General features: G+C 44.2%; 1 protein-coding gene across 3 annotated transcripts in view; it reads right to left on the bottom strand.

The window, feature by feature from the left end:
• Positions 1 to 2,009: 2,009 nt before the first annotated feature.
• The window catches only part of SHPK (sedoheptulokinase), a 97,467-nt gene continuing 71,513 nt past the window's right edge, over positions 2,010 to 27,963 (bottom strand). For all 3 annotated transcript variants that reach the window (XM_063955826.1, XM_063955823.1, XM_063955825.1), the window contains exon 7: positions 2,010 to 2,720. In XM_063955826.1, coding sequence (XP_063811896.1) covers positions 2,329 to 2,720 — 392 coding nt within the window. In that variant the 3' untranslated portion in view covers positions 2,010 to 2,328. The remainder of the gene's footprint in view (positions 2,721 to 27,963) is intronic.

Raw genomic sequence — 27,963 nt, forward strand, 5'->3', positions numbered from 1 at the left:
AGAACACATTTCTCGCAGACAGGAGAAAAGAACCAGTGACCCTATGAACCTCAAAGACAGAGAGTTAACAAAGGTAAGTCTACCATAACTCTTGTTTTCTTCTTCGGGTTTCATAAGGTTCCACAGTGAGAACAGTAGGGATGTCCTAAAGCAGTATTTTTAAGGGAGGGGAATAACAGAATCCTGCGTCCAAAGGAAGCATCCTGGGAAGCAAAGGTATCAAATGTGTAGAATTTTAGAAACGTGTGAATGGAAGATCATGTAGCGGCCTTACATATTTGCTCAGGAGACATCCCACAGCGTACCGCCCATGAGGGTCCTACAGAGCTAGTAAAATGGGCAGAAACTGACATTGCGACAGGCAAATCAACTTGACTGTATGCTTGTGCAACAACCATTCTAATCTAACTGGCCAGCATCTGTTTGTTAGCTGGCTAGCCACACTTGTGAAATCCATAGGGTATGACTAGAGAGTCAGATCTTCTGATAGAACTGGTCTGGTCTACGTATATATGTAAGGCGGGTACTACATCCAACGACAGTTCTTTTGATGAAAGATGTGGTGAGACAAAAGCAGGGACTACAATTTCTTGATTTAGGTGGAACCTGGAGACCACTTTAGGAAGGTGCCCAGGCCTAGTCCGTAGAACTGCCCTGTCATGATGAAAAATCTGGAAAAGTGGACGACAGGAGAGAGCTCCTAAGTCCGACACCCACCTGGTAGAGGCAATAGCTAACAAAAGTAATGTCTTAGCCATTGAGGTCCACTGATTATAAAGGTTCAAAAGGGGTCTCTTGATGTGCATCCAATACCACAGAGAGATCCTATGTAGCTACCAGGGGAACATATGGAAGTTGTACATGTATGACACCTTGAAAAAAAGGTATGTATATCTGCTAGTGTAACAATGTTTGCTGAAACCATACTGATAAAGCAAAAATACTGTATGCACTTTCAGAGAAGCAAGATGTAATCCTAGATTCAAATCTCTTTTACGAAAAGTATTCTTGACACTTTAAACATAGTTGCATCGTAGCGCTTAGAAGCGCCTCATGTGAAATATGTATGCCATTCTTTATAATATATATGTGCTGAAGCAGGCTTGCATTCCTTCAACGTCGTTTGAATTACAGAGGTTGAAAATCCTTTTGCTCTTAAAATGGATGATTCAAGAGCTCTGTAGGTCAGGGAACGAGTGCCGTCTGGGCCACGCTGGGGCCAGAGTCTACTGCTGCCGGAGAGGAGGGGGACGCGACAGAGGCATTCCTGCATAGACACATAAGTGTATAACACAATCCATGAGAGATACAAATCAAAATTGTTCAATCACCTGTTCCTGAGTAACACTATAGAATCTTGCTCTGCAATAAACAATATCAAGTGAAAACCATTAAATGTTAAGATACTAGTTTAAATACAAGTCACATAAGAAAAATAAAGTTCATTGGTGTTTCTGGAGTGGTATCAAAAATTACATATGTCAGATGAACAGTGTTAGCAGCGGCAGGGAAGGAAAACTTTCCTCCGCTGCTGCTGTCAGAGTGGCCGGAAGGTCCCTCTGCCTCCCTGCACTCTCCCCTACTGATTGCCGTGCTGATGATCACTGCTGATCGGTCAGCACGGCAGGACCCTCCCCCTCCAGCAGCTGCAGACAATAGCAGCCGCTGGCTAGTGTAAATTAACCCCCCCAAACACCCCCCCTGTGTACCTAGACGCTGTCCCGACTTTCAAAATGTTCAGATGGTTGCGATGTTCCCGGTCGATGTTTCGACGTTTGAGGAAAGACATTTTTTACTAAAATCATTTTGGATAGGGTTAAATTCATTTTCTTCACCTAATTCACTCATAAAAAACCCCAACAATTTCGGAACAGTTTTTTAGGGGGAAAAAATTGTTAGTTAAGTGGTTAATTATGTTGTACTAGCTCCATAGTCACACAATCCACCCCTAGCTTCTGCTGTGATCTGGAAATATTTATGGCTTGGAACTAAATAATGACTACCCGTAAAACAGTTCCAAACTTAGTTTATTGTGATTGTGTGGTACAGGTATTGGATATAAGACAATCTGAAGTTCATATTGCAAAACACCTTGATATCTGTATCCGTAACAAGACTGTACCCATAGTCTTGGAAACAGATTGCTTATAAGGCAGGTACTGTACATTTGTGTTAGGCAAAAATCAGAAGATACATACTGTAGATGCCAAGAAAACAATGATCTGGCTTTCCACCAGATACCTCTGTAGAAACTATGAACAGACTGGCTTTGTATAGTAGTAGTTACACTTAAAGCCCATGATGAAAGATCATAGGATTAATACCCATTTATTGTTTCACCATAATCATAGCAGCACCTAGAGCAGAATCAATATCCTTTCTGTAGACCACAGGAAAAGGGAAGATTCTCTCCAACTCCTGCTTTAACACAGCATTCCTGGCCAAAGCACTGCCTGTTCCAATGATCCGCTTAATCCCAGATTCTTTCAGTCGATGGGCTGGCAGCATGGAATGAAGGTTCTCAATGATCCCGCGGCACATGGCTCTGGTCACGTGACCCAATGACAGCTCCGTGGATGTCACGTTTGACACAGAAGCAAAAGACTCAGGTGCATGTCTTTCACCAAAGAGAGTGGGGCGGATTGTGAAATGGGTCTCATTTACAAGTAAGGCTGCATTGATCACTCTCGTGTAGATGTTGGAATCAGAAGTTTCAAGACCTAAAATAAATAAATAAATAAATAAGAGAGTATAATGTAAAGTAATAGATTCAAACTGTAATTTGAGTCCAAATTAACAAAAGTGGAGTCAGACTGTGCTATTATTGTAACTTTCAATTGGAGAGATCTTTTTTTTTTTCACTTATAATTATACTTGCAGGCAGCTTTTTTAAATAAGGTCAACAGCAAATAGAATATCAGGCATGCTGCAGGTGAGTTAGCGGTCTCTTATGCTATTATTAGGTGCTCTTGCCTAGATGGTCGCAGGCCAGAAGAGTGGTACTTACTGCTGAAGACTGGCGTAGGGAATGTAAGTATTTTATTTTCTAAACTAAGGGCTAAAATGCACAAACCCAAAAAGTATTTTTCAACTATATCCCTTATTACAGTGGTTCTCAATTCCATTCCCCAATTAGCTGCAACAGGTTATGTTTTCTAATTTCTTTAATACTGCAAAGATGAGCAAAGGTGAGTTGATCTATATTGCTAGGTCAGTAATTATGCCACCTGTTTCCACAAACAGAAATCCAGAAAACATGGCCTGTTAGGAGTACTCGAGGACTGTAGTTGAGAACCACTGGGCTATGGGTCTAATTCAGACCTGATCGCAAAAGCTAAATCTTTCTCAAATGGGCAAAACCATGTGCACTGCAGGGGTCAGGGAGGCAGATATAACTTGTGCAGAGAGAGTTAGATTTGGGTGGGTTATTTTGTTTCTGTGCAGGGTAAATACTGGCTGCTTTATTTTTACACTGCAATTTAGATTTCAGTTTGAACACACCACACCCAAATCTAATTCTCTCTGCACATAATTATATCTGCCTCACCTACAGTGCACATGGCGATCCATGCTGAATTAGGCCCTATATTACTGCTTTATAGATACACTCACTAATAGAGTGTATGTAGCATTTGCTTTGACATCTTCATCTTTTATTACACAGCTTTATACCAATAGCAAGACCCCACCTGTTTTCTCACAAACCTGACATCGCTGTGTTTGGATCTTGTAGCGTGAATACCACTTTGTGCAGCTCAGCACTGACATCTTTTACATGAAATGCTACAGTAATCCTGCTAGTTATTAGAATGCAAATAGTTAACAAAACAGACTTTTACATTTTGCACTTTAACTCCCTTATTTGGAACATATGCACACAAAATACACAAAAGTGAAATAGAAAAAAATCTAGCACCTTGTTTGTGAATTTAGGGCCTTATTCAGGTTTGTTAGCAAACCAAAAAAATTAAGCAACTGGGCAAAACCATGTTGCACTGCAGGTGGGGCAGATGTAACATGTGCAGAGAGAGTTAGATTTGGGTGGGGTGTGTTCAAACTGAAATCTAAATTGCAGTGTAGAAATTAGGCAGCCAGTATTTACCATAACTTAAACAATATAACCCACACACATCTAACTCTCTCTGCACACGTTACATCTGCCCCACCTGCAGTGCAACATGGTTTTGCCCAATTGCTAACCTTTTTTGGTTTGCTAACAAACCTTTACAACCCCCTAAGTTCTAAATGTATAAATTCAAAGGAAGAGGTAAAATTTTTCCTATTTGTGTTTTCATAAAACGCAGATTCTGGAATTTTACTTGCAGGGAAACCCATTGATACAGCATTCTACGTGAATGGGTTAGCGCATGTTACACAAGTGATTACCATGAGGGGAAAAGGTTAATTGAATTTATTAATGGTAAGTGACATTTAACAACAACCTTAAAATAACCAATTATTCCTGTAAAAATGAGAACTAGTTTAGATTATGTGTACATCATGTGCTCCGTAAGATACAACATAAGCAGTAGCGGATCTTGCCACGGGCAAGCAGGACTTTTGCCCGGGGTGCCATCCGGAGGGCGCCGCACCAGGGCAAGATCCACTGCTGCTGTGCCCCCCGCTGCCGCTGTGACGGGAAACTAGATGCTACGCGTCGTTTCCCTTCGTGGAGAGGTCCTTTACTGTGCGGTGCGCGATGACGTCATCGCGCACCGTACATTTCAGAGCGCTACAGTAATCTGTACAGGGGGCGTAAATGACCACGCCCCCTGTATGAAGCCACACCCCCTATTGCCGCCCGGGGCGCACCGAGCCCCAGAACCGGCCCTGAACATAAGCTCTGTAAGGTACATATACAGTAGGTCATTCATGTCAGCCATCTTCTAATGACAGGTCAACTGGAGCAGGATCAAATAATCAGCCGTATGCTTCTCCCCATATACCCTTCTATCTCCTGTGGGCTACATAAAGGACAGAGTTATCTACTCTGCATGTGACCATGAGTAGTGCTGTTGCATATTGTGTAATTACTGATGCTTGGACATCTCGGACGGCACCAGGGCAAGTACAGTAATTGGAAGAGTGGAGTGATGGACTTTTTCCCATTCTCGCCTCAGAGGGGAAGTGGTTTGACCCTATGGGGTTTCTCGAAGTCCGATGGTGCAACTGTTTGCACAGCGCAGTGGGTTACAGCCGCAGCTGGTGGGAGTCTCAGTAGACAAGCCATCGCCTGCCTCTTTAGTGCCCCACTCTGAAACAGGCCGTATGTACTTATCTGAATTAGGACAATATAATAAATATATTATAATGTATAATTGCTACAATACAAATAATACTCTGCCTCCCGTTAAAACCCATAATGGACTTTGGACGGGATGTACTAAAGTGATTCCCATATGTTCCAAGCTCTGGAAAGAGATACTTTCCAGAGCTTGGATCCAGTAGGCAATGCCATCTGTACGTAGCCTTGCCTAATAGAAGCCTATGGGCTTCTTATTGATTCCTGAGAGGGATCTGAATGGATGTCTCCCAGTGTACCCAGCATCATTCATGAGCAGAAGGACTCCTGGGTCATAAACTCGGAAGTCCAATCATTGCACTCACTGAATGTACAGAATGATCTTGTGCACAAACACCCTATTTATAATTGCAGGTACCCCCAAAAACCACACTTTAAAAAATATACTCCTTACAACCCTCAGTTATATATATACACATACCGCCCAACTGTCCCAATTTTTGTGTGGCAGCCCCATTAGATAGATAGATAGACTCTTCTTTTATCTTATCTTTTATTTCAATACATATTAGATACTCGCTACATAAGTTCTATAATATTAACCTAATTCCATTGGTGTGTGTAATTATACATTCTTAAATGTATATATGTAGAACTGCATACAAAGAAAAAGGTTGCAGGTGCACAATTCAATTGTGCACCTTGCAACCTTTTTCTTTGTATGCAGTTCTACTGAAAGGTCTCCGCAGGGTCGCACCTCTCATTACTGGTGTGCACCCCAGGACCCCTCCCATGTATATATGTAGTACATAATATACTATTTTTTAAATTTTTTAAATAATTTAAACAAGTGGGATAGAAGCACTATTCATATTGGAACAGATCGTTTTGGGGTCCGTGTAGCGGCTCTGAGCGGTTTCCATAGCTACGGAGGTGTGACGTTAAAAATACCGGTCACATTGGTTGCTAGGTGCCGCGTGGAGCGCGGACAGGAAATGTAATGCGTTCCACGCGGCGAACAGGAAGCGCCATGCGTTCCACGCGGCGGACGTGGGCCGCAGAGACAGGAAGCATGCGCTCCACACAGAGGATGTAAGCCGCCGTGATAGAGTGAGCGCATTGGAGCCCAGCCAGTCAAGGCTGTGAGCTCCAGCTGCGCTCATTAATAAATGACACGCACAGAGTGCGTTCCATAGCTGATAATTAATTAACTCTATTATCTACATATAAATTAATCATATGGATTTAAAAACTATTTTATGAAGCAAGTATATCATTGTGACAGTGAATGGAATTTATCCCAAGGATTATATCATTTTATTAATCCTAAAAACCATATTGTGGCTTTATCATCCAATTAAGGAAGGGATGTAATAGTGTGTCTCTATAAAAACCTAGAAAGTAACCACACCTGACATGCAGCTTTTGGCTAGAAGGATTGATACTAACGCAGTGACTACAAGTGAGTACAACAGTTATTTGTGGATACTTTTGGTCAAATATTTGAACTAATTGTAATAAAAAGAATGTTTATGGTAAAGAGAACTGTGTTAACATTTGGAAAATGGTACTGAAAAGTGTGGTATGGAATAATCCTTGGGAATGTTATATGAAAGATGTGGATGTTTAATGTATAAAAGTATTTGAGGAGACACATCATTCTTTCTCATACGTCCTAGAGGATGCTGGGGATTCCAAAAGGACCATGGGGTATAGACGGATCCGCAGGAGCTTGGGCACACTACAAAGACTTAAACTGGATGTGAACTGGCTCCTCCCTCTATGCCCCTCCTCCAGACCTCAGTTAGACTTTGTGCCCAGGAGTGATGGGTCACACACTAGGGGAGCTCTCCTGAGTTTCTCTGAAAGACTTTATGTTAGGTTTTTTATTTTCAGGTAGACCTGCTGGCTACAGGCTCCCTGCAGCGTGGGAGTCAGGGGAGAGAAGCAGACCTACTTCTGTGAGTTTCAAGGCTCTGCTTCTCGGCTACTGGACACCATTAGCTCCAGAGGGTTCGATTACTTGGTGCGCCTAGCTGCTTGTTCCCGGAGCCACGCCGTCACCCCCTCACAGAAGCCAGAAGAAAGAAGTCGGGTGAGTATTGGAAGAAAAGAAGACTTCAGACGGCAGAAGACTTCAGTAACGGAGGTACAGTGGTAGTGCTGCGCTCCATGCTCCCACACACCAACGCCCTCACAGGGTGCAGGGCGCTGGGGGGGGGGGCGCCCTGGGCAGCGAGTCAGTTTATGTTCAGTTATACTACTCGCGCTGCCGGGGGCTCCGTCTACAGACCCCCGCAGGCGTGTTATAGCGCACCACGCGCCATTCGTCCCCGTCGGCCGCCAGGGGTGCAGGGTGCCGGGGAGTGGGTGGCGCCCTGGGCAGCATAGATATGTGGAGCTTAGAGCTCCCGGGCGCCGCACACAATGACCCGCCATGAGAGCGGCGGGTGCGCGACGCGCCGGGGCTCCAACATGCCGATCGGTTGCCTGGGGTGCAGGGCGCGCAGGGGGGCGCCCTGAGCAGCATGGATCTGGGTAAATATAGTGTTTTAACATATATTGAGGCTCGACCTGATTGTGTTTTAAAATTGCAGGGGGGCTATAGCGCGCCGAGAGGGGCGGAGCTTAGCCTCACACACGGAGTCAGCGCCATTTTCCCTGCTGTCCCCGCCAAGCAAACAAAGTGGGGGACATAGTGTTTGGATGATATGTTGCCCCTCTCAGATGTAAAAAATCCCTGTGTTTAGGGTCCCCGGCTCAATATAGGGTTATATATATATATATATATATATATATATATATATATATATATATATATATATATACACTTGCAATTCAGTCGGCACTCTATGGATTAAGAAATCACAACTAGCCTCCGTGCAGCGTTAGACATGTCAGATGCAGTACTCCAAGAAGAAAACGGCACTGGACGCAATGTATATGAAAATAAGGTGTATTGCAAAAACGACAGCTGTTTCAGGGCAGCAGCCCTTTCCTCAAGTAGACAGCAACACCACCAACAAATGGACAAGACACACATACAACACTTACCCCACCTAAATACCCGCTACAGTGCTCCCCGCCGCTGTCTCTCCCCGCGTCCTGGCTTCCGGAAGTGAAGCCGCCGGGTCACTTCCGGTCAGCGCGTCACTGGTTACCATGGCGAGCCGATGTTTGCGGCTCACCTCGTCACCGCTGCGCTTCACAGGGTGCCGGCTCAGCTTCCTCCATGGCCAGGAAGCTTGTGATCGGAGGGGGGAGGCAGGTAATCTGATGCACATACAGTCTAACATAATAGACAACAAAAAACAAATATTGTACATAGAAAACAAGCAATTGTATACAAACAGGTCACTGATACAGGAACATTAAAGTCCCTGCTGTGTAGCCCAGGGGAATACCCAAAAGTGGAAACCGGACTCCTAATAACTGGAAACAAAGGGTTCAATAGTAATAAGCAATAAGCCTTAAACTATTGAGACTATATAAATAAGTGTAGAAGCTACATGGGTTCTCCCTCCCCAATACTTTTATGGAAAATCCAACGAGTCTCCTTCTCCAGTAGGATCCTAGCTCTGTCCCCTCCCCTCATGGATAATGGAACATGTTCAATATCATTCAAAAATATTAAACCCATTGCTGCATTCAGGCGTGGCGCTAATTTGCGTGATAGAATTGTAAAAACAGACATCACTGGGATGGGTAGCTTACCGGTTATTAATACCCAAAAAAAAGCTCCGGGTTGCTACCGTTGCCCTAAGTGCACAACGTGTAGCTATATGGTGCCTTGTAAAGAATTTCAGCATCCACATAGGAGTGTTAAATTCTCTATCAGACAGGTAATTACCTGTAGCACCTCATTTGTGGTGTATGCTATTGTTTGCCCATGTGGTTTATTCTACATTGGGCAAACCACACGCAAATTTAGCGAACGCATGGCGGCACACCGTTCTGCCATCAAATTGACTCTGGAGGGTAAACCTGTTGACCAGCCGGTGGCCCGGCATTTTAAAAACGCAGGCCACCCTCTTAGTTCCTTAAAATACTTTGGTATTGAACATGTTCCATTATCCATGAGGGGAGGGGACAGAGCTAGGATCCTACTGGAGAAGGAGACTCGTTGGATTTTAAAATTAGACACGTTTTGGCCTCGCGGCCTGAACGACAAGATTAATTGGAACACACTTGGTTAGGCATTACGTGCCCATTATTGAATATGCGTTTCCATAAAAGTATTGGGGAGGGAGAACCCATGTAGCTTCTACACTTATTTATATAGTCTCAATAGTTTAAGGCTTATTGCTTATTACTATTGAACCCTTTGTTTCCAGTTATTAGGAGTCCGGTTTCCACTTTTGGGTATTCCCCTGGGCTACACAGCAGGGACTTTAATGTTCCTGTATCAGTGACCTGTTTGTATACAATTGCTTGTTTTCTATGTACAATATTTGTTTTTTGTTGTCTATTATGTTAGACTGTATGTGCATCAGATTACCTGCCTCCCCCCTCCGATCACAAGCTTCCTGGCCATGGAGGAAGCTGAGCCGGCACCCTGTGAAGCGCAGCGGTGACTAGGTGAGCCGCAAACATCGGCTCGCCATGGTAACCAGTGACGCGCAGACCGGAAGTGACCCGGCGGCTTCACTTCCGGAAGCCAGGACGCGGGGAGAGACGGCGGCGGGGAGCACTGTAGCGGGTATTTAGGTGGGGTAAGTGTTGTATGTGTGTCTTGTCCATTTGTTGGTGGTGTTGCTGTCTACTTGAGGAAAGGGCTGCTGCCCTGAAACAGCTGTCGTTTTTGCAATACACCTTATTTTCATATACATTGCGTCCAGTGCCGTTTTCTTCTTGGAGTACTATATATATATATATATATATATATATATATATTTATATTCGGGCAGGCTTAAGCGCGCCGGGAAGGGGCGGAGCTTAGCCCTCACGGAGGGGCCAGCGCCATTTTCCTAAGTCCCCCACCGGAACTTGCTGTGTACTAAGAAGGAAGGGGGGCACAGTGTTTTAATGCTATATGGGTGTCATATAGCATTAGGACTGATAATGGACGCAGAATCCTTGTAATGCATAAATGCACTGTTTTGCGGTTTGTTTCCCACTATCGGTTAGTCGACAGGTGTGAGGGCTTTGTCACAAGCTGCTGTGGGAATAACTGTCGGCTTCGCCGGCGCATGGTACTTGATTCGGGTAATTAAGTATTAGTTAATTGGCGTTTGTGTACTTAAAACAGTAAACACGCTAAGGGAGAAACAGTTGTTGGTGGATGCCCGGCCAGCATCAACGGTAACCTCAGGGGTAAAAACGTTAATAGGCTGTTATGCCCTTATAATTCTAGATATATGTGGGGGGAGTGTTATTGAAATTGTATTCGTTGCTTCCCTCAGACCCTTCGGGGTTTCCAAGGTTACTATTATTTTTACCCGTTTACTGTTCCTGGCTGTCGACATTTACTTAGTTTCTGTCGACTATACCGTTCCTGGTAGATCCACTTAGGGCGCATGTCAGTACATGGTCGTACACATTCACAACACATTACTGTCTATAGGGACCTGATAGGTCGGGACAATCCACTTGCATATACGTTATATCTATATGTATATATATGTAGATATAGGTTTATATATGCAGGGTTAGGATACATGTGTTTTATTGTGTATTATATGATGTATATCCAGGAATGCTGAAATAATGATATTCTTATCATGTGCTGGTCGCGCTGTTGATTAAGCTCTAGATTGGCCGTGACGAGTTGGGTTGGACCCTCTCAAGGAGTCCGAATATTATTCTCTTCACAACGCGGAGAGAAAATCATGACAGTCAACTCCTGGTCGACGCAGAGCTCGGTCGCAAGGGATCATACACAGGCAGCTAAGTGAAATTTTATTTCTATACTTTGACCTTTTTTGGCATTGTTTACACTTGAGGGAGTGTGGTGTTCGGGTAGACATCCGATAGAATTACCCTACCCAGACTGGGTAGGCTTGCCTATGTTTATTCTACTGTATAACATTACAGCAGGCTGCCACGTGACAGCAGGAGGTGTGACCGGAAAAATGCGGAGGATGTCTCCAGGAGAGGCCGGTGGCAGGTATACAGCTGTTTGGTGTGGCCTATGGTCAGTCAATCTCGGCGGATACCAATGGTAAGTCTAACTTCGTGAGTTAGCCTCCTTTGAAACGGTTGGTGATGCATTCTTTTGTGGGATGCAGTCGTTTTTCACTGGTTCGATGCTGCTCTTTTTTCCTTTTCTGCGTAGACAATGGAAGGTGAAAAGGTAAGAGTTCTGCAGCCTTGTTAGGTTAGCAGAAGTGGATGTCGTTTTCGGTTTCCACTATATCCATTACTGTAGCCGAGTCTATCTGGCTGGTCTCCACTCCGGTGACCACTGGTCTACTAATTTTCAGTTAGTCCGAGAATAGTCTAGGACCTGTGAGTTATTTATAGATGCCGAAGGGGAACACTCTGAGTTACGGTTGTTTCCCCTTACTGTTTTTTCTAATAGATCTTGCCTCTCCCCTATGGAAGGGGAGGAAACACGCGACGTCATACAGAGGTGCGTCACGTTCAGGTCATTGTCTGGTTGTCCCTGTAAAAAGGTGCATATCGTGGTTTATCTCTGACTGTTCTTCGGCGCAGGAATTGGCCTGTTGTTCCCAACGACGCAGATGTCAGAAGTGGGTTTCAGAGTAGATACTGACCGGTTAAGGTTCAGTGTTTTTCCTGTGAAAAGAGGTCTGAGGATCCAGAGTTGGATCGGCTTTGAGGTGACACCTCATCAATAGGTTCCATTAATAAGACAGATGGATGCGGCATAAGAGGCCTTTTTCGGTGGGCAGGTCTAATACCAGAGTGGTTTTCAGGGGACCAGTTGGAAATGTGGTCCGGGTCTCACCTGCGCATGCACCGGAATATAATCAAAACGGCCAGGACATCGCTCCTGTGGTGTCTGCTCGGTTCTTTCCTTCTAGAGGAATGAGGTTTAGGGATCCAGGTGTCCGTGCATACAGATCTCCGAAGCTGGGGAGCAGTCCTTTGCAAGGGATGTATTTCCAGAGGATGAGGTCAAGTTGGGAAACTTGTCTGCTGTAAGCTTTCTTGAATTAAGAGCTATTTTAGACGAACGTATTCTTCATGTTCTGCCCGTGTTAATTCTGCCAGAAGACTTGTCAGCAATGGCGTAAGTAAGCTGCTAGGGCGCAACAAGGAAAAAGCGGAAATGGCAGAAGATGCACAGTTTGCAGTTGAGTGGGAAGTCTGGTAAACGCTATGTTAGCAGTCTTCGTTCCGGAGGTAAGCGGCGGAGAAATAGATTTCCTTTGCGGACACTATATCCAGCCGGGAAAAATACTGTCATCATCGAGAAGCTTTCCCAGACGTGACAAGTCTTTGTGGAGCGTCGCAATTGGATATGTTGGCGTCTCGCCTCAACGAGAGGACTCGGGGAGATTGTTCCCGGTTAAGGGACACTCAGGATATAGCAGCGGACATCCTCGTGACACCGTGGGTGTTTTTAGTCGGTCTAGGTGGCTTCTCCGCTTTCACCTTTCTGACAGTGGTAAGAGTAAGATGATTGAAGGTTCCGATGATCCTCTGAAATCCGGTCTAACCAGCGAGGGTTGGCTATCCAGTTTTTCATGGTTTACTCATAGAAAATGACTGCCCTCTTCCTTTACGTGAGGTAATGTTACAACAAGATCGGGGCGTGTATCAGGACTTACAGCGGCTGCGTCTAACGGCAGGGCGGTTGAATGTCGTATCCTAAGCCGAATGGGTGTTCCCAGTGAGGTCGTTTCTTCAATTCTTCAGGCTAGGAAAGAACTGAAGGCACAGCGTTACCACCGTTGTTGGAGTAATTATGTGTCTCGGTGTGTATCCAGGAAGGCTCCTATGGAGAACTTTCAGCTAGGTCGTGCTTATCCATACTTTACAAGCCGATGTGGAGGCAAGCCTAATAATTTTCATTACGAAATTTCTCTTGGGGAAAGTGGTCAGGCTATTGGCTTTGACGTCCGCAAGGCGGGTGTCGGAAGTGGTGTTTTTGTCTCACAAGAGCCTTGTTTGTTCTTTCAGGTGGATAGAGAGGAATTGGGTACTCGGTTGGTAGTTCTACCAAGAGTGGTTTCTGGGTTTCGCAGAAATCGGCCTATTTTGATGCCGGGGGTTACTTAGGCATTAGCTGGTTCAAATTCCCTTGATCTAGCCAGGGATTTGAGTATGTAGGTCATCAATTTGGCTCAGTTGGGAGAAACAGAGGCCCTGTTTGTCTGGTATGTTCCCAGCTTACTTTGGGAGACTGCGTTATGCAGTTTGTTACATGTTGGATCTGTGATGCGGTTTGGCATGTTCGTTCTAAGGCTGCTTTGCTGTCACCGAAGTCGGTGGAGGTTCCTTCTTTTGGGAAGATGGGCTTTTCTGGGGCGAATGCCCGAGGAGTCTCGGCAGTTCAACTTTGCCGAGCGGATTCTTGGTCGGGGTCAAACGCTTTTGCGATGCTCTACAAGTTTGATGCCCTGATTTTTGGGGACCTTGTGTTTGCTCATTCGGTGCTGCAGAGTCGTCCGCACTCTCCCGCCTGTTTTGGAGCTTTGGTATAAACCCCATGGTCCTTTTGGAATCCCCTGCATCCTCTAGGACGTATGAGAAAATAGGATTTTGGTACCTACCGGTAAATCCTTTTCTCTTAGTCCGTACAGGATGCTGGGCGCCCGTCCCAGTGCGTACGGTGTCTGAAGTTATTGCTTTTGGTTACACCCTGGTGGTGTGTCTTCTCTGTCTGGCGGTTGCTACTGTTGGTCATGATATAGCATGCGGGGTCGTATTTTTGCTTCTGTGGACACAAGGGTTGTGTTACATATTCTCTCAGCATGTGGCTGTGTTTTGTTCATGCCGTTGGCTGGTATTCTACTGAATGCCACGTTCTACGGTGTGTTGGTGGTGTGAGCTGGTATGACACTCACCGTGTTTATAACAATAAATTCTTTCCTCGAAATTGTCCATCTCTCCTGGGCACAGTTTTCTAACTGAGGTCTGGAGGAGGAGCATAGAGGGAGGAGCCAGTTCACACCCAGTTTAAGTCTTTGTAGTGTGCCCAAGCTCCTGCGGATCCGTCTATACCCCATGGTCCTTTTGGAATCCCCAGCATCCTCTACGGACTAAGAGAAAAGGATTTACCGGTAGGTACCAAAATCCTATTTTAAGTAGTGGGATCGTTTTCGACTATACACCATGCACTGTTACATTGGTGGTCATATGTGGTAGATATATATGAAAATATTTATAAAAATGAAAATTATTCATGCATATTACATATGATTTAGATTAATATATCCCAAATGTTTATATGCTCTAATTAGGATGGGAATCGACCATTTCTTATAATTATGACTTCTGATTAGGTATGTACTACTTATACAACACTAATTGTATTAGTAGTTGTCCTTTATAATGATAATACCATCCTCTAATTAAACATATATGGGAATAACAGGTATCAACAAATAAATTCCTTAGAGACCGAGTCTACAGTGATTTCCGGTTATGGAGTAATCAATCTATACTATACTTTTACTGATAAGAACTTAAACGGTAGGCTCTTTTGGATTTACGTTTATATACATATATGTATGTAGCAAATAATATTAATAAAATGATTTCAAATTATTTATAAAATAGGATCTTAGAGACATTCCTATCAGAATCCACGATTATCATGAACACTATTGTGTAAAATCAGATCTACTCTCAATACATCATATTGGTATGTATACCTGAAATAATACAAATTCTGCTAATCATGAATAAAATAAAGATTTTTTTAGTCAATATCCCCTTTGACTTCTGATATAATAACTAGTTATAATAATGACTTTTTATAACCCTCCTAATGTATATTGTCAATATTGTATGACTATTATTGAACACTCAAACTGAGTATGTCTAAATACCAAATGTCTGAGATATGTCTTATTATGTTTTTTTAGGTAATTTATCCTAAATATGTTGTAATATTGTTTTTTTAAAAGATATATAGGGACGAAACGCGTTGGGTTATCTAACCGACCTGAAAATATACAGAGGCCCTCCACTTGTGAGCTCACTCACATAAGGGTGAAGTGTATGAACATCTAGCCTCTGAAATGTTAAACAGGTCCTAATGATATTATTCATTGTATTCTGATGTTTTGGTTTTATGTAAATGTTTTTACATGTGTATGTACATTGGAATAAAAAAAAAAATAAAAAAAAATATATTGACATTTGTGATATAAAAGGACATTAGGTTCATAGAGGATAGTTATAAAATATATCCTGATTATATTAGCGCACCTAAGGAATTTATTGTGATTGATATTGTTTGATCTCCACTAGCAGGAGATCTCTATTAGGTTGCAGCCCATTTATTTTGAGCGCAATTAATAGGGTATTTTTCTGTTTATATATATATATATATATATATATATATATATAAACAGGTATCCAACAATGTGGAGGTGCACTCGTCAAGTTCAACCAGTCATCAACTTCAGTTTGTTCACAACAGCTTTATTTCAGTCGATATTCGGCTCTTTAGGTCGACGTTTCGATCCCCATTCAAGGATCTTTCTCAAGACAAGCTTCAATTTACATACATTATTTCGAAAGCATCATATATTGATTACTACAAAAAAACAGAATAAAAACAAAATAACCACACATTTAAAGGAACAAACACAAACAAAAAACATGAATGGACTACCACACTCAGATAGCATTTACATGCAAAAAAAACTCTTAACATCCACGGTGTTTCAAATACCATGCCTCTGTTCATACCTGCCAGGTGTGGACACCAGCACCAATTACTAATCATTTACCACCAGTGTGGGGTATAGGATTTTCAAGAATGTGCAGCAGCTGTTATATATGAGGGTGTCAGTAACAACATACACTTACTTAGAAATCAATATGCCATGTTCAGACAGTCAATATGCTGTACGGTTTGTCAGTCTTACTTCAAACGGGATTCTACAAAAATGATTTAAGCATACATATATATATATACAAACATATATCTACACATGTATACAAACAACCACATGTGCAAAACCACATATGCTGTTAGACTAGATAGTCCACAAAAACCAAGTGCCACCAGTGAGACAACATAGACTGTAATACTTACTAGTTTGGTTACTTAAACTCACAGTCATGGAGCGACATAGACAACATTGGAAATCACTGTAAAAGTAATATCAACAATTCATACATCCTTTAATGTCCACCAATGTATGTAAATCTCCTAACTGCTCCTCCATATGTAATTCAGTACTCACCCAAAGTGCAAGAGATGCTGACACCCTCTACAGCCACACAACTAACTGACTAAAAGACCGGTCTTATATACCCATAAACCGGAAGTACCGGAGCGGACCGCAATAAACACCCCTTCATACTTTCCAACTTCAGTGTGCAAGTCCCGCTAACGCACATTTATCCACAGCCAAGAATACTTTACTGGGCAACAGCAGAGACCTACCGCGCTGTTCAACACAGCTCGGAAAGGTCATACCCCTGATCGCGCCGCGCGTGAAACGCAATGCGTTCCACAGCCCGGCGCCCGGAAGTGCCATGTTCAGTGGTATCACGAACTACGGAAACCACTATAGGACAAAAAGGTCTCATATTCCATACACGGTCATACTCAGCTCCATTACTCAGGAGCTCTATGTTGCCACTTAAATGCCACAATGTCCCACCTCCAGTACACAACAGTGCACAAAATAAAGAAGAATCTCCAATATAGCCCAATGTACAGAGCATAAATCTCTGGATAGTACCTCAGTTATCACGGAATTATTATATTCCAGGGACTTATCTAAAGGATACAAAATCGGGTAGTTCCGTATCTACTAATGGGGATGAATACTGTTTAATTCATAAGAACCAATCCACTTATCAGCCGATTCGTGCCGGTATCATCACACCTCGCAAGCATGTCAAGAGACACAAATAATGGTAATATAAATGCTATAAAAGGAGTGTGGAATCATAGTATACAGAAAAAAATTCACAGAATACTTATCATAAAACATATATATAAGGAAAGAAAAAGAAAAAGTTATAGCGACACAGAATGGAAAATCTCAACCTCTGCACAACATAATTAGAGGATAATGATACAACGTTATATAAATTCAATACTTCAATAAGTCATATTATTGTATCATAACTGTCACATATAGTTTACAATCGCTATGTTAGCAATAGAAATACATGCTGTGTCGCCCACAACTTATTTCATGATAAATCTAATTCACTGTAGTCACAGAACACCAAGCCCTATCCAGGCTTGGGAATCTCTGAGTTACTAGCTCGTAGGAGGGCCATTTATAGAAAAACATTCATAGCAGAGTGTTCGTTAAGGCCTTTAGGTGAGACAGTATTAAGGTGTGAAATCCAAAAACATTCTCTTTTGCGTAAGGCTAAAGTACGATCACCCCCATTTGGTAGTGGTGGGACCCAATCTATCAACCTGCATTTCAAGTTTGCCACCTGATGACCTCTCTGAAGGTAATGTCGGGCTACCGGCTTATCTGTGATGCCCGTTTGGATTGCCGTTCTTATGGATAGTCGGTGATTTGCCATCCTTTCCCTAAAACACCGGGTTGTAAGCCCTACATAACATAGTCCGCAAGGACATGTGAGTGTATAGACTACAAAATCCAGTCTACAATGTAAGTGATACCTTATCTTGATTTTTCTACCAGAATGCGGGTGGGGAAAGGTAGAACCGGTAAGGAGGGATCTACATGTCGTACACTTCCCGCATGAGAAGCAGCCAGGTTTACTGCTCATTATCTGGAGAAAGTCACGTTTAATTTCAGGTACCATTGTAGGCCTCATCAGCATTTGTTTAAGGTTGGATCCTCTCTTGTAGGCCATCATAGGTGGTTCCATGTGTGTAAAAGGTAACTTCTGATCTGTTTTTAGTATTGGCCAATGTTTGCGCAATGTTTTACGTGTGAAGTTCGCATAGTTGTCAAACCTTGTAGTGAAAACCATCCGGTTCTCTTTAGTAGCAACCCCTCGCTCTGTCCTACCAAAGATCTTCCTAGCCTTGCGAAGACTATTACTGATCACTTTACCCGAGTACCCTCTTTCACTGAACCGCTGCTTCATCTCTGCCAGCTGTTTCTCCCTAATTGTGCCATCATTGTTGATACGCATTACTCGCAAAAACTGTGAGATGGGCAAATTTGCTTTCAGCGAAGGGGGATGGAAGCTGCTGGTCAACAGAGTGGTGTTCCTATCAGTAGGCTTTCTATATACCGATGTCACAAATGATTGCTCGACAATGGATACCTGGACATCTAGAAAGTGAATCGAATGATGGGAACTTTCACATGTAAATTTTACAGGGCTCTGGAGGGTGTTAATATTTTTAACCATCTCAGCAAAGGATTCCTGTGTGTCCTCCCAAATTAGGAAGACATCATCAATGAATCGTTTGTAAAAAGAAATTTTAGAACCATATACAGGTAAAATGTACGTCTCCTCAAACTTGGCCATATACAGGTTTGCGTACGCAGGCGCCAGGTTGGAACCCATGGCTGTACCTGATACCTGGAGAAAGTATGAATCCTTGTATTTAAAGTGGTTGTAACTCAACACATGGTTTTTTTTTGCATGTAAATGCTATCTGAGTGTGGTAGTCCATTCATGTTTTTTGTTTGTGTTTGTTCCTTTAAATGTGTGGTTATTTTGTTTTTATTCTGTTTTTTTGTAGTAATCAATATATGATGCTTTCGAAATAATGTATGTAAATTGAAGCTTGTCTTGAGAAAGATCCTTGAATGGGGATCGAAACGTCGACCTAAAGAGCCGAATATCGACTGAAATAAAGCTGTTGTGAACAAACTGAAGTTGATGACTGGTTGAACTTGACGAGTGCACCTCCACATTGTTGGATACCTGTTTAAATATTGTGGATCTACCTGTTGAGGGAGATTTCCACTAGGGAGCACCTCACTGTTGTTTATTTTCTGATATGAGTGCAGGACAATACATACTATATATATATATATATATATATATATATATATATATATATATATAATATTCTTCTTTCCTTCCATGAAAAATGATTAATTCAGCCTGCTAGATAAAGAGCGTTGTTTACTTATAAAATATTAGTAGTGATTTAGTCTATAAATTTCTTTCACTTCTGTGTTCTTTACCTATATATTGAGGCACTCAGTACAACATTGTCTATAGTTAATTTTCTACACTAGTCTCATTTTTTTTTTTTTTTTAACCTACAAATTCATGTAAATCCAGTTATAATTGATGTATAAAATGTATATGTAGGAAAGCTGTAACTTAGTACCTTTGCTGCTGGTTACTGTGACATCACACCTAGCCTGTGACATCACAATGCTTCTTCCTGTAACATTCTATCTACAGCTGCAGAAGTTTCCAGTTACCATGCAGGAAGACAGGTAGGAAGAGGTGAGTCCTACATGGCAGGGTATGACGGGGGGGGAAGAGGTAAGAAAGACAAAGTGCAGTATAGTCAGCTGAACGGCAAGATAGACAGAACGGGGAATATAGGTACAAGCACACATTAGGAGAAGCGCAGGAAGGAATGACATATTTAGGAATATAAATGTAGTGTTACAGAAATAAAGAGGGCAGTGGATGAAGATAAGCCTCTATGAGGCAGAATCTTGCTTTGGAATGAAAAAGCAAATAAAATAGATAAACAGCAAATTGATCAATTTGAAAGTATGTTGTTTGGTTTAAGGAAAATTGGAAAAGTGGGTGACTCATGGATATTTTATTGTACTTAAACTAGTACTATGCTTAATGTTAGTCTTTTGTGTTTTTAAGAAGATCATCATTCTGGCAAAGAGATTTGCAGTGTCGGGTGACCGGCAAAGAGATCTGCAAAGTGTCAGTTGCAGAAGACGGGAGGGGTCGCAGAGGCAGCAAGGACTGGAGGATAACATGCAGGAGGTAAGTTACCATACTTGTGTAATTGCGTGTGTGGTGGGGGGTATTGGGAGCACAGTACAAAACAGAGACTATGGTGGGGCAGAGCGGACAATACAAAACAGGTAGATGGAAGCAGCTCAGTATTGGACATACAGATGGTGTGGGGGAAGGGGTGGTGCTAGGGTGTTCACCGCCCCCTTGCAAACTATTAATTTGAGCCCTCCCATACTTTGTAAAGTAACAGCAAGCTGCCTAAAAAAATAGGATTTTAATTACCTACCGGTAAATCCTTTTCTCGTAGTCCGTAGAGGATGCTGGGGTCCACATTAGTACCATGGAGTATAAACGGGTCCACTAGGAGCCACTGGGACTTTAAGAGTTTGAGAGTGTGGGCTGGCTCCTCCCTCTATGCTCCTCCTACCAGACCCAGTCTAGAAACGGTGCCCGAGGAGACGGACATCTTCGAGAGAAGGATTATACACAGATAGTGGCGAGATTCACACCAGCTCACACACAAGGCAAACCAAGCTAACTAGCTTGAAACATCAGCAATGGCTGAACAACATTACTTACAAAGTAACAAAACAGTACTTAACCAAGAACTAAGCAGTACTGAACCAAGTAACCACGCAGGATCATGAAGCGCTGGGCGGGCGCCCAGCATCCTCTACGGACTACGAGAAAAGGATTTACCGGTAGGTAATTAAAATCCTATTCTCTCTTACGTCCCAGAGGATGCTGGGGTCCACAGCCGCCCAGGAAGAAACCACGTTACGAGTAGAGCGGGGCTTAACAGACGTAGGACACGGCAAGCCTGCCGTAGAATACGCATGCTGGATAGTTAACCTGATCCAGCGAGAGATTGTCTGCTTAGACGCAGGACACCCAAGTTTCTTGGGATCATACAGGACAAACAGAGTCCGATTTTCAGTGACGAGTAGTCCTCTTCACATAGATTTTCAGAGTCCTTACAACATCCAAGGACTTTGATGAAATTGAGGAGTCAGTAGCAACTGGCACCACAATAGGTTGGTTGATATGAAATGCCAACACAACCTTCGGCAGGAACTGCGGATGTGTCCGGAGCTCAGCTCTATCTTCATGGAAGATCAAGTAGGGGTTCTTACAAGACGAAGCCCCCAGCTCCGACACACGTCTAGCAGAAGCTAAGGCCAACAAAGTGACCGCCTTCCACATGAGAAACTTGACCTCAACCTCCGGTAGAGGCTCGAACCAATCCGATTGGAGGAACTGTAACACCACTTTAAGATCCCAGGGCGCCGTAGGCGGCACAAAGGGAGGCTGGATGTGCAGAACCCCTTTCAGAAAAGTCTGAACCTCAGGGAGGGAAGCCAACTGTTTCTGGAAGAAAATGGATAGGACCGAAATCTGGACCTTTATGCATCCCAACCTGAGGCCCAAATCCACACCTGCTTGCAGGAAGAGGAGAAACCATCCCAGTTGAAACTCCACCGTAGGAAATTTCATGGACTCACACCAAGATACATATTTTTTCCAAATACGATGGTAATGTTTAGACGTTACTCCTTTCCTAGCCTGTATCAGGGTAGAAATAACCTTGTTCGGAATGCCCGGCTGAGCTAATATCTGGCGTTCAATATCCATGCCATCAAACGTAGCCGTGGTAAGTCTTGATAAGCGAACGGCCTCTGCTGCAGCAGGCCCTCCCGAGGAGGAAGAGGCCTCGGCTCTTCTAGCAGTAGATCCAGAAGATCCGCATACCAAGCCCTTCTTGGCCAGTCTGGAGCAATGAGGATTGCCTATACTTTTGTTCTCCTTATGAGTTTTAGAACTCTTGGAATGAGTGGAAGTGGAGGAAACACGTACACCGACTGGAACACCCACGGAGTCACTAGGGCGTCCACCGCCACGACTTGTGGGTCCCTCGACCTGGAACAATACTGCCGAAGCTTCTTGTTGAGACGAGAGGCCATCATGTCTATTTGAGGTACACCCCAAAGATCTGTTACCTCCGTGAACACCTCCGGATGGAGTCCCCACTCCCCTGGATGGAGATCGTGTCTGCTGAGGAAGTCCGCTTCCCAGTTGTCTACTCCCGGAATGAAGATTGCTGACAGCGCCAACGCGTGTTTTTCCTCCCAGAGGATGATTCTTGTTACCTCTGACATTGCAGCTCTGCTCTTCGTTCCGCCCTGTCGGTTTATGTAAGCCACTGTCGTTACATTGTCCGACTGCACTTGAATGGCTCGATCTCGCAGAAGATGAGCCGCTTAGAGAAGACCGTTGTAGGCGGCTCTTAGTTCCAGAATGTTTATAGGTAGGCTGGCTTCCAGACTTGACCACCTTCCTTGGAAGGTCTCCCCTTGAGTGACTGCGCCCCAACCCCGGAGACTTGCATCCGTGGTTAGAAGGATCCAGTCCTGAATCCCAAACTTGCGGCCCTCCAGAAGGTGAGGCAATTGTAGCCAGCAGAGGAGTGAAATCCTGGCCTTCGGCGACAGACGAATTCTCTGGTGCATGTGTAGATGAGATCCCAACCATTTGTCCAGGAGATCCAGTTGGAAGGGTCGAGCATGAAACCTCCCGTACTGCAGAGTCTCGTAAGAGGCCACCAACTTCCCCAGAAGTCAAATGCACTGATGAACTGACACCCGGGTTGGCTTCAGGACATCCCGGACCATCGCTTGTATCACCAACGCTTTGTCCTCTGGCAGAAACAACCGCTGCACTTCCGTGTCGAGGATCATTCCCAGAAAGGACAACCTCCTGGTTGGCTCCAAATGTGATTTTGGAGGATTCAGGATCCAACTGTGTTCCCTGAGTAGGTGGGTCATGAGAACAATGGACTGTAACAGCTTCTCCTTGGACGATGCTTTTATCAGCAGATCGTCCAGATATGGAATTATGTTCACCCCCTGTCTGCGGAGGAGAACCATCATTGCAAACGCTAGGCCGCCGCCCTCTGGGAGTGTATCCTAGCTTAGCAGAATAGCGAACGAAAGATTAGCAGAACTGCTACTAAAAAATTCCCTGCAGTTTCTGAGTAGCTCCAGACCTACTCCGAGACTGCGATCACCTCAGTCCGTTTAGTTCCTGGTTTGACGTCACAAACACGCCCTGCGTTCGGCCAGCCACTCCCGTTTCCCCAGCCACTCCTGCGTTTTTACCAGGCACGCCTGCGTTTTTTTAGCACACTCCTTGAAAACGGGCAGTTTCTGCCCAGAAACACCCACTTCCTGTCAATCACACTACGATCACTCGAGCGAGGAAAAAACGTAGCTCGAGCATGTGTAAATCTACAAAGTTTTGTGTGAAAGTATAGTGCATGCGCGCTGCGTACCATGCGCATTTTTGCAGTTTTTTTCACTTAATCGCTGCACTGCGAAAATCGGCAGCGAGCGAACAACTCGGAATGACCACCAAGATGCGATCAAGCTCAGATAGAGGATCCCATCGCAAAGTGACTGACAAGAAGTTGGCATTTGGGGTTCCGACCTATTCAATCCGGGCTCAGTTTTTCCAACAAGTCGGGAAATCCGACTTGTCGGAATGCTGTCGGAAAGCAAGCGGATCGGCGGAATAGAGCCGTCCGCGTGCTGCTGTCGGAAATGGGGCCGAATCCGACAGGTTTTTGGCCCCGTTTCCGACAATATCAATCCGACTTTGTAAAATTTCTATTGAATAACCCGTCAGATCCTTTCCGACAAATGCATGTCGGAAAGGATCTGACATTAATTGAATATACCCCGAAGGGGTCAATTTAATTAGGAGCGAGTTTGTCTTACAACAGCCGTACTTTCCGGCAGCCTAAACTCGCTCAAAAGTGCCCGCAGCCCTATCTGGCCAAGAAGAGTGCGAGTTTGTGGGCCATTGCCGATGTAGAAACATTGCAGCAATAGCAACTCGTACCTAATTGGATTGACCACTAAATGTTAGCAATTTATAGCTTTTATTATTTACTGGTCAAATTTCTTTCCTGAAGGTACACACTTATTACTATAAGAAAGAACTTATCCCCCCAATGTGTGTACTATTGTCCTTATTTTAGGCATTTTCCTTGTCCTCAATAGTTAGAGTAACATATTTACATAGAGAGATTTTTCTCTCTACCCAACCACAACACTGTTTGCAGCTTGCCTCTCTGCTTGTTCATCGACTAACAATGTTTTTTCCTCTTTTCCTCTTAGACTACAGAGTAGTTGACCTTTGGCAGGTATAGGTAAGTATTGTACCCCTCCCATTACCCATAGCTCCCGGGGGGTTAGATTTAGGCTGCGGGTGGAGAAAGGTTAGGGTTAGGCACCCCCGGGGGTGGTTAGCCTGCGGGGGATTGGAGGGTAAGGTTTAGGCAGTGGGGACAGAGGTTAGGATTAGGCACCTCCGCAGGAGGGTTAGAGTTATGGGCCCTACACACTAAGCGATAACCCTGAAAGATATGAACAATCTTGTTCATTAATGAACAAGATATCGTTCATATCTTTCAGTGTATAGGCACCAACAATGAAAGATGCGCGGCCTCACACTCGTTCATCGTTGGTGCCGACTCATTTATGCATGCAAGCCAATATGGACAATCTCGTCCATATTAGCATGCAGGGCTATGGGGCCGGGTGACGGGGGAGTTAAGAAACTTCACTCCCCCAGCCGCCGGGTAGGCCACCGGCCATATCGGCCGTCAGGCACCTCGGCGGCACATTGCGCTGTGTGTAGGGCCCATAAGGCACAAACGGGAAGGTCAGCGTTAGGCTGTGGACAGGGAGGGTTAAGGGGGTGGGGAGAGGGGAATACACCCCTTACTCACCCCTGTCGGCCTTTTTTGCACCGGGATCCCGGCGTCGGTATTACGACCAATAGGATCCCATGTGCCGGGATATCATACTGATCCCCCTATTAGTACACCTCTCAATGCCCAGAGGGAAGGGCGATCCTGAGGCCATGGTTCCCCAGAGGTTTCCCCCCAAGTGGGTTTTTCTTCTCCTGAGTGCTGAAGGATGACTCTTTGTGAGTCCAGAGGTGTAGCTTTTATGACATAATGAGTACCAATCTCATTACCATCCCTGCAATGTACAGTATAAGAAGTAAAATAATCGCTAATGCGATCACTTTACTTCTGGGTTTAGACCCTGGCTGCGCTACTTCACATGTGCATTCGTCAGACTGCGTATGTGAGAGCAGACAGTAATGCAAAGGGATTCCAATAATGTAGCATTTGCATAATGTAGCCCACGAGCTACAAACGCCATTTAGAAATGGCAATAGCTGCCGGGCCAAGGTCAGAAATGCTTTGCATTCTGGAGCTTGGTGAGCTTCGCAGTTTACCAACTGCAGTAGAAACTTTTGGTGGCTGCTTTTGTGATCACAATAGGAGGAATGCAGTAGATATCTTCAATATCTATTGCAGTCCCCAATACCTACATTCAGGGGCTGTTTAATATTTGTGGGAAGCCTCCAAAAACGACTGTTTTCTGAGATATCTCACAAATATTATTTGTTAAATATTCTTCACAATACATTTTTTATATTTTAGCATAAACTAAAAATGTTTTATGTATTCATTGACTGAGTCTCCGTTCTTTATTGCATGCTAATTTCACAAGGTCCACAAAACTCTGTCCTGCTGGTGCTCCTGACCTGCTGTATAGCAGCTAGACATATATTTTATATACAGCACTCTTGGGGAGATGTATCAAGCCTTGGAGAGAGAGAAAGTGGAACTGTCCAAAGCACCCAATCATCTTCTGTCGCTTATCCAGCACAGTACATGAAATTATACCTGTAGTTAGAAGCATCATTTGCTTTGGGCAAATACCCAACTTTATCTCTCTCCGTTGCTTGATACATCTCCCGGAAAATATCATGTCTCCCTTTCACTCAATTAACAAGTTAACTTAATAATTGACAATGTATTTGTCTTGGAAACAGGGTAAGAAATTCACAGTATAAGATAATGTTAAAAAGGGTTTCCATCTTCCGATAACTTTTTAATGGCTTGTCAATACCCTCCTGGTACATTTACTTTGATTTATTATTCACGTTTCTTCTATGCCAGACAGGGGCGGATTGGGAACTTAGAGTGGCCTCATGTAGTGGCCTCAGCAGAGAGATTGTGTCACAGTAGGTGATCATACCAGTAGGTGAGGCATTGTACTGGTAGGCAGAGTCAGCACACCAGGGTGACAAGCAGACACATTAAATGATTATTACTACTTAATCCAACAGCAGGGAATTCCAAAGATTAGCACAGACATGGTAAAAGGTCACTATAAAATAGATCATTCTTACTGGGTCTTATCCATTGTTAAACACCCACCAGTCTCACATTTTTCCTTGCGGTGTAAAAGATAAAATAAATTACAATGCCTCTGTCTACCATTCCAGTGAGAGATGTTCAATGCAAGGAGCATCCCAGTTACTACCATACAACGCACCTAGGGTATATGCAATTAGCGGCGAATCGCGGCAATTTTTCGGCCGTTTTTTAATTCGACCGTCAAATTACGGCAAGTGGGTGCCGAAATTCAACATATTCAATAAAAAACGTATTCGACAGTCCCGCTGTCGAAAAACGGCCGATTTGACGGATTTTGATCCGATTTTTAAAAAACGGGGAAAAAACGGTAAAAAACCCGAAAAAAATTGCGTGGGGTCCCCCCTCCAAAGCATAACCAGCCTCGGGCTCTTCGAGCCGGTCCTGGTTCTAAAAATCCGGGGAAAAAACTGACAGGGGATCCCCCGTATTTTTAAAACCAGCACCGGGCTCCACTAGCTGGACAGATAATGCCACAGCCGGGGGTCACTTTTATACAGCGGCTGTGGCATTAAATATCCAACTAGTCACCCTTGGCCGGGGTACCCTGGGAGAGTGGGGACCCCTTCAATCAAGGGGTCCCCCCCCCCAGCCACCCAAGGGCCAGGGGTGAAGCCCGAGGCTGTCCCCCCAATCCAAGGGCTGCGGATGGGGGGCTGATAGCCTTGAGAAAATTGAAAGAATATTGTTTTTTTCCAGTAGTACTACAAGTCCCAGCAAGCCTCCCCCGCAAGCTGGTACTTGAAGAACCACAAGTACCAGCATGCCGGAGAAAAACGGGCCCGCTGGTACCTGTGGTTCTACTGGAAAAAAAATACCCAAATAAAAACAGGACACGCACACCTTGAAAGTAAAACTTTATTTCACACATGTCGACACACACATACTTACCTATGTTCACACGCCGACCTCTGTCCACTTGTCCAAGTAGAATCCACGTGTACCTGTGAATAAAATTATACTCACCTGATCCAGTGTCCAGATTATAATCCACGTACTTGGCAAAAAAAAAACAACGAACACCCGGACCAAACGGACTGAAAGGGGTCCCATGTTTACACATGGGACCCCTTTCCACGAATGCAGAGACCCCCGTGACTGCTGTCACAGAAGGTCCCTTCAGCCAATCAGGAAGCGCTACTTCGTGGCACTCTCCTGATTGGCTGTATGCGCGTCTGCTGGCAGACAGCGCATCGCACAGTTCCCTCCATTAGTTTCAATGGTGGGAACTTTGCGTTCAGCTGTGGGGTTACCCGCGGTCAGCCGCTGACCGCGGGTGACCCCACCGCTGTCCGCAAAGTTCCCACCATTGAATATAATGGAGAGGCTTTGCGATGCGCTGTCTGACAGCTCAGACGCGCATAGCCAATCAGCAGAGTGCCAGGACGTTGCGCTCGCTGATTGGCTGAAGAGACCTTTCTGTGACAGCAGTCACGGGGGG

This window comes from Pseudophryne corroboree, chromosome 2 (assembly GCF_028390025.1).
Source record: "Pseudophryne corroboree isolate aPseCor3 chromosome 2, aPseCor3.hap2, whole genome shotgun sequence".
Taxonomy (NCBI): Eukaryota; Metazoa; Chordata; class Amphibia; order Anura; family Myobatrachidae; genus Pseudophryne; species Pseudophryne corroboree.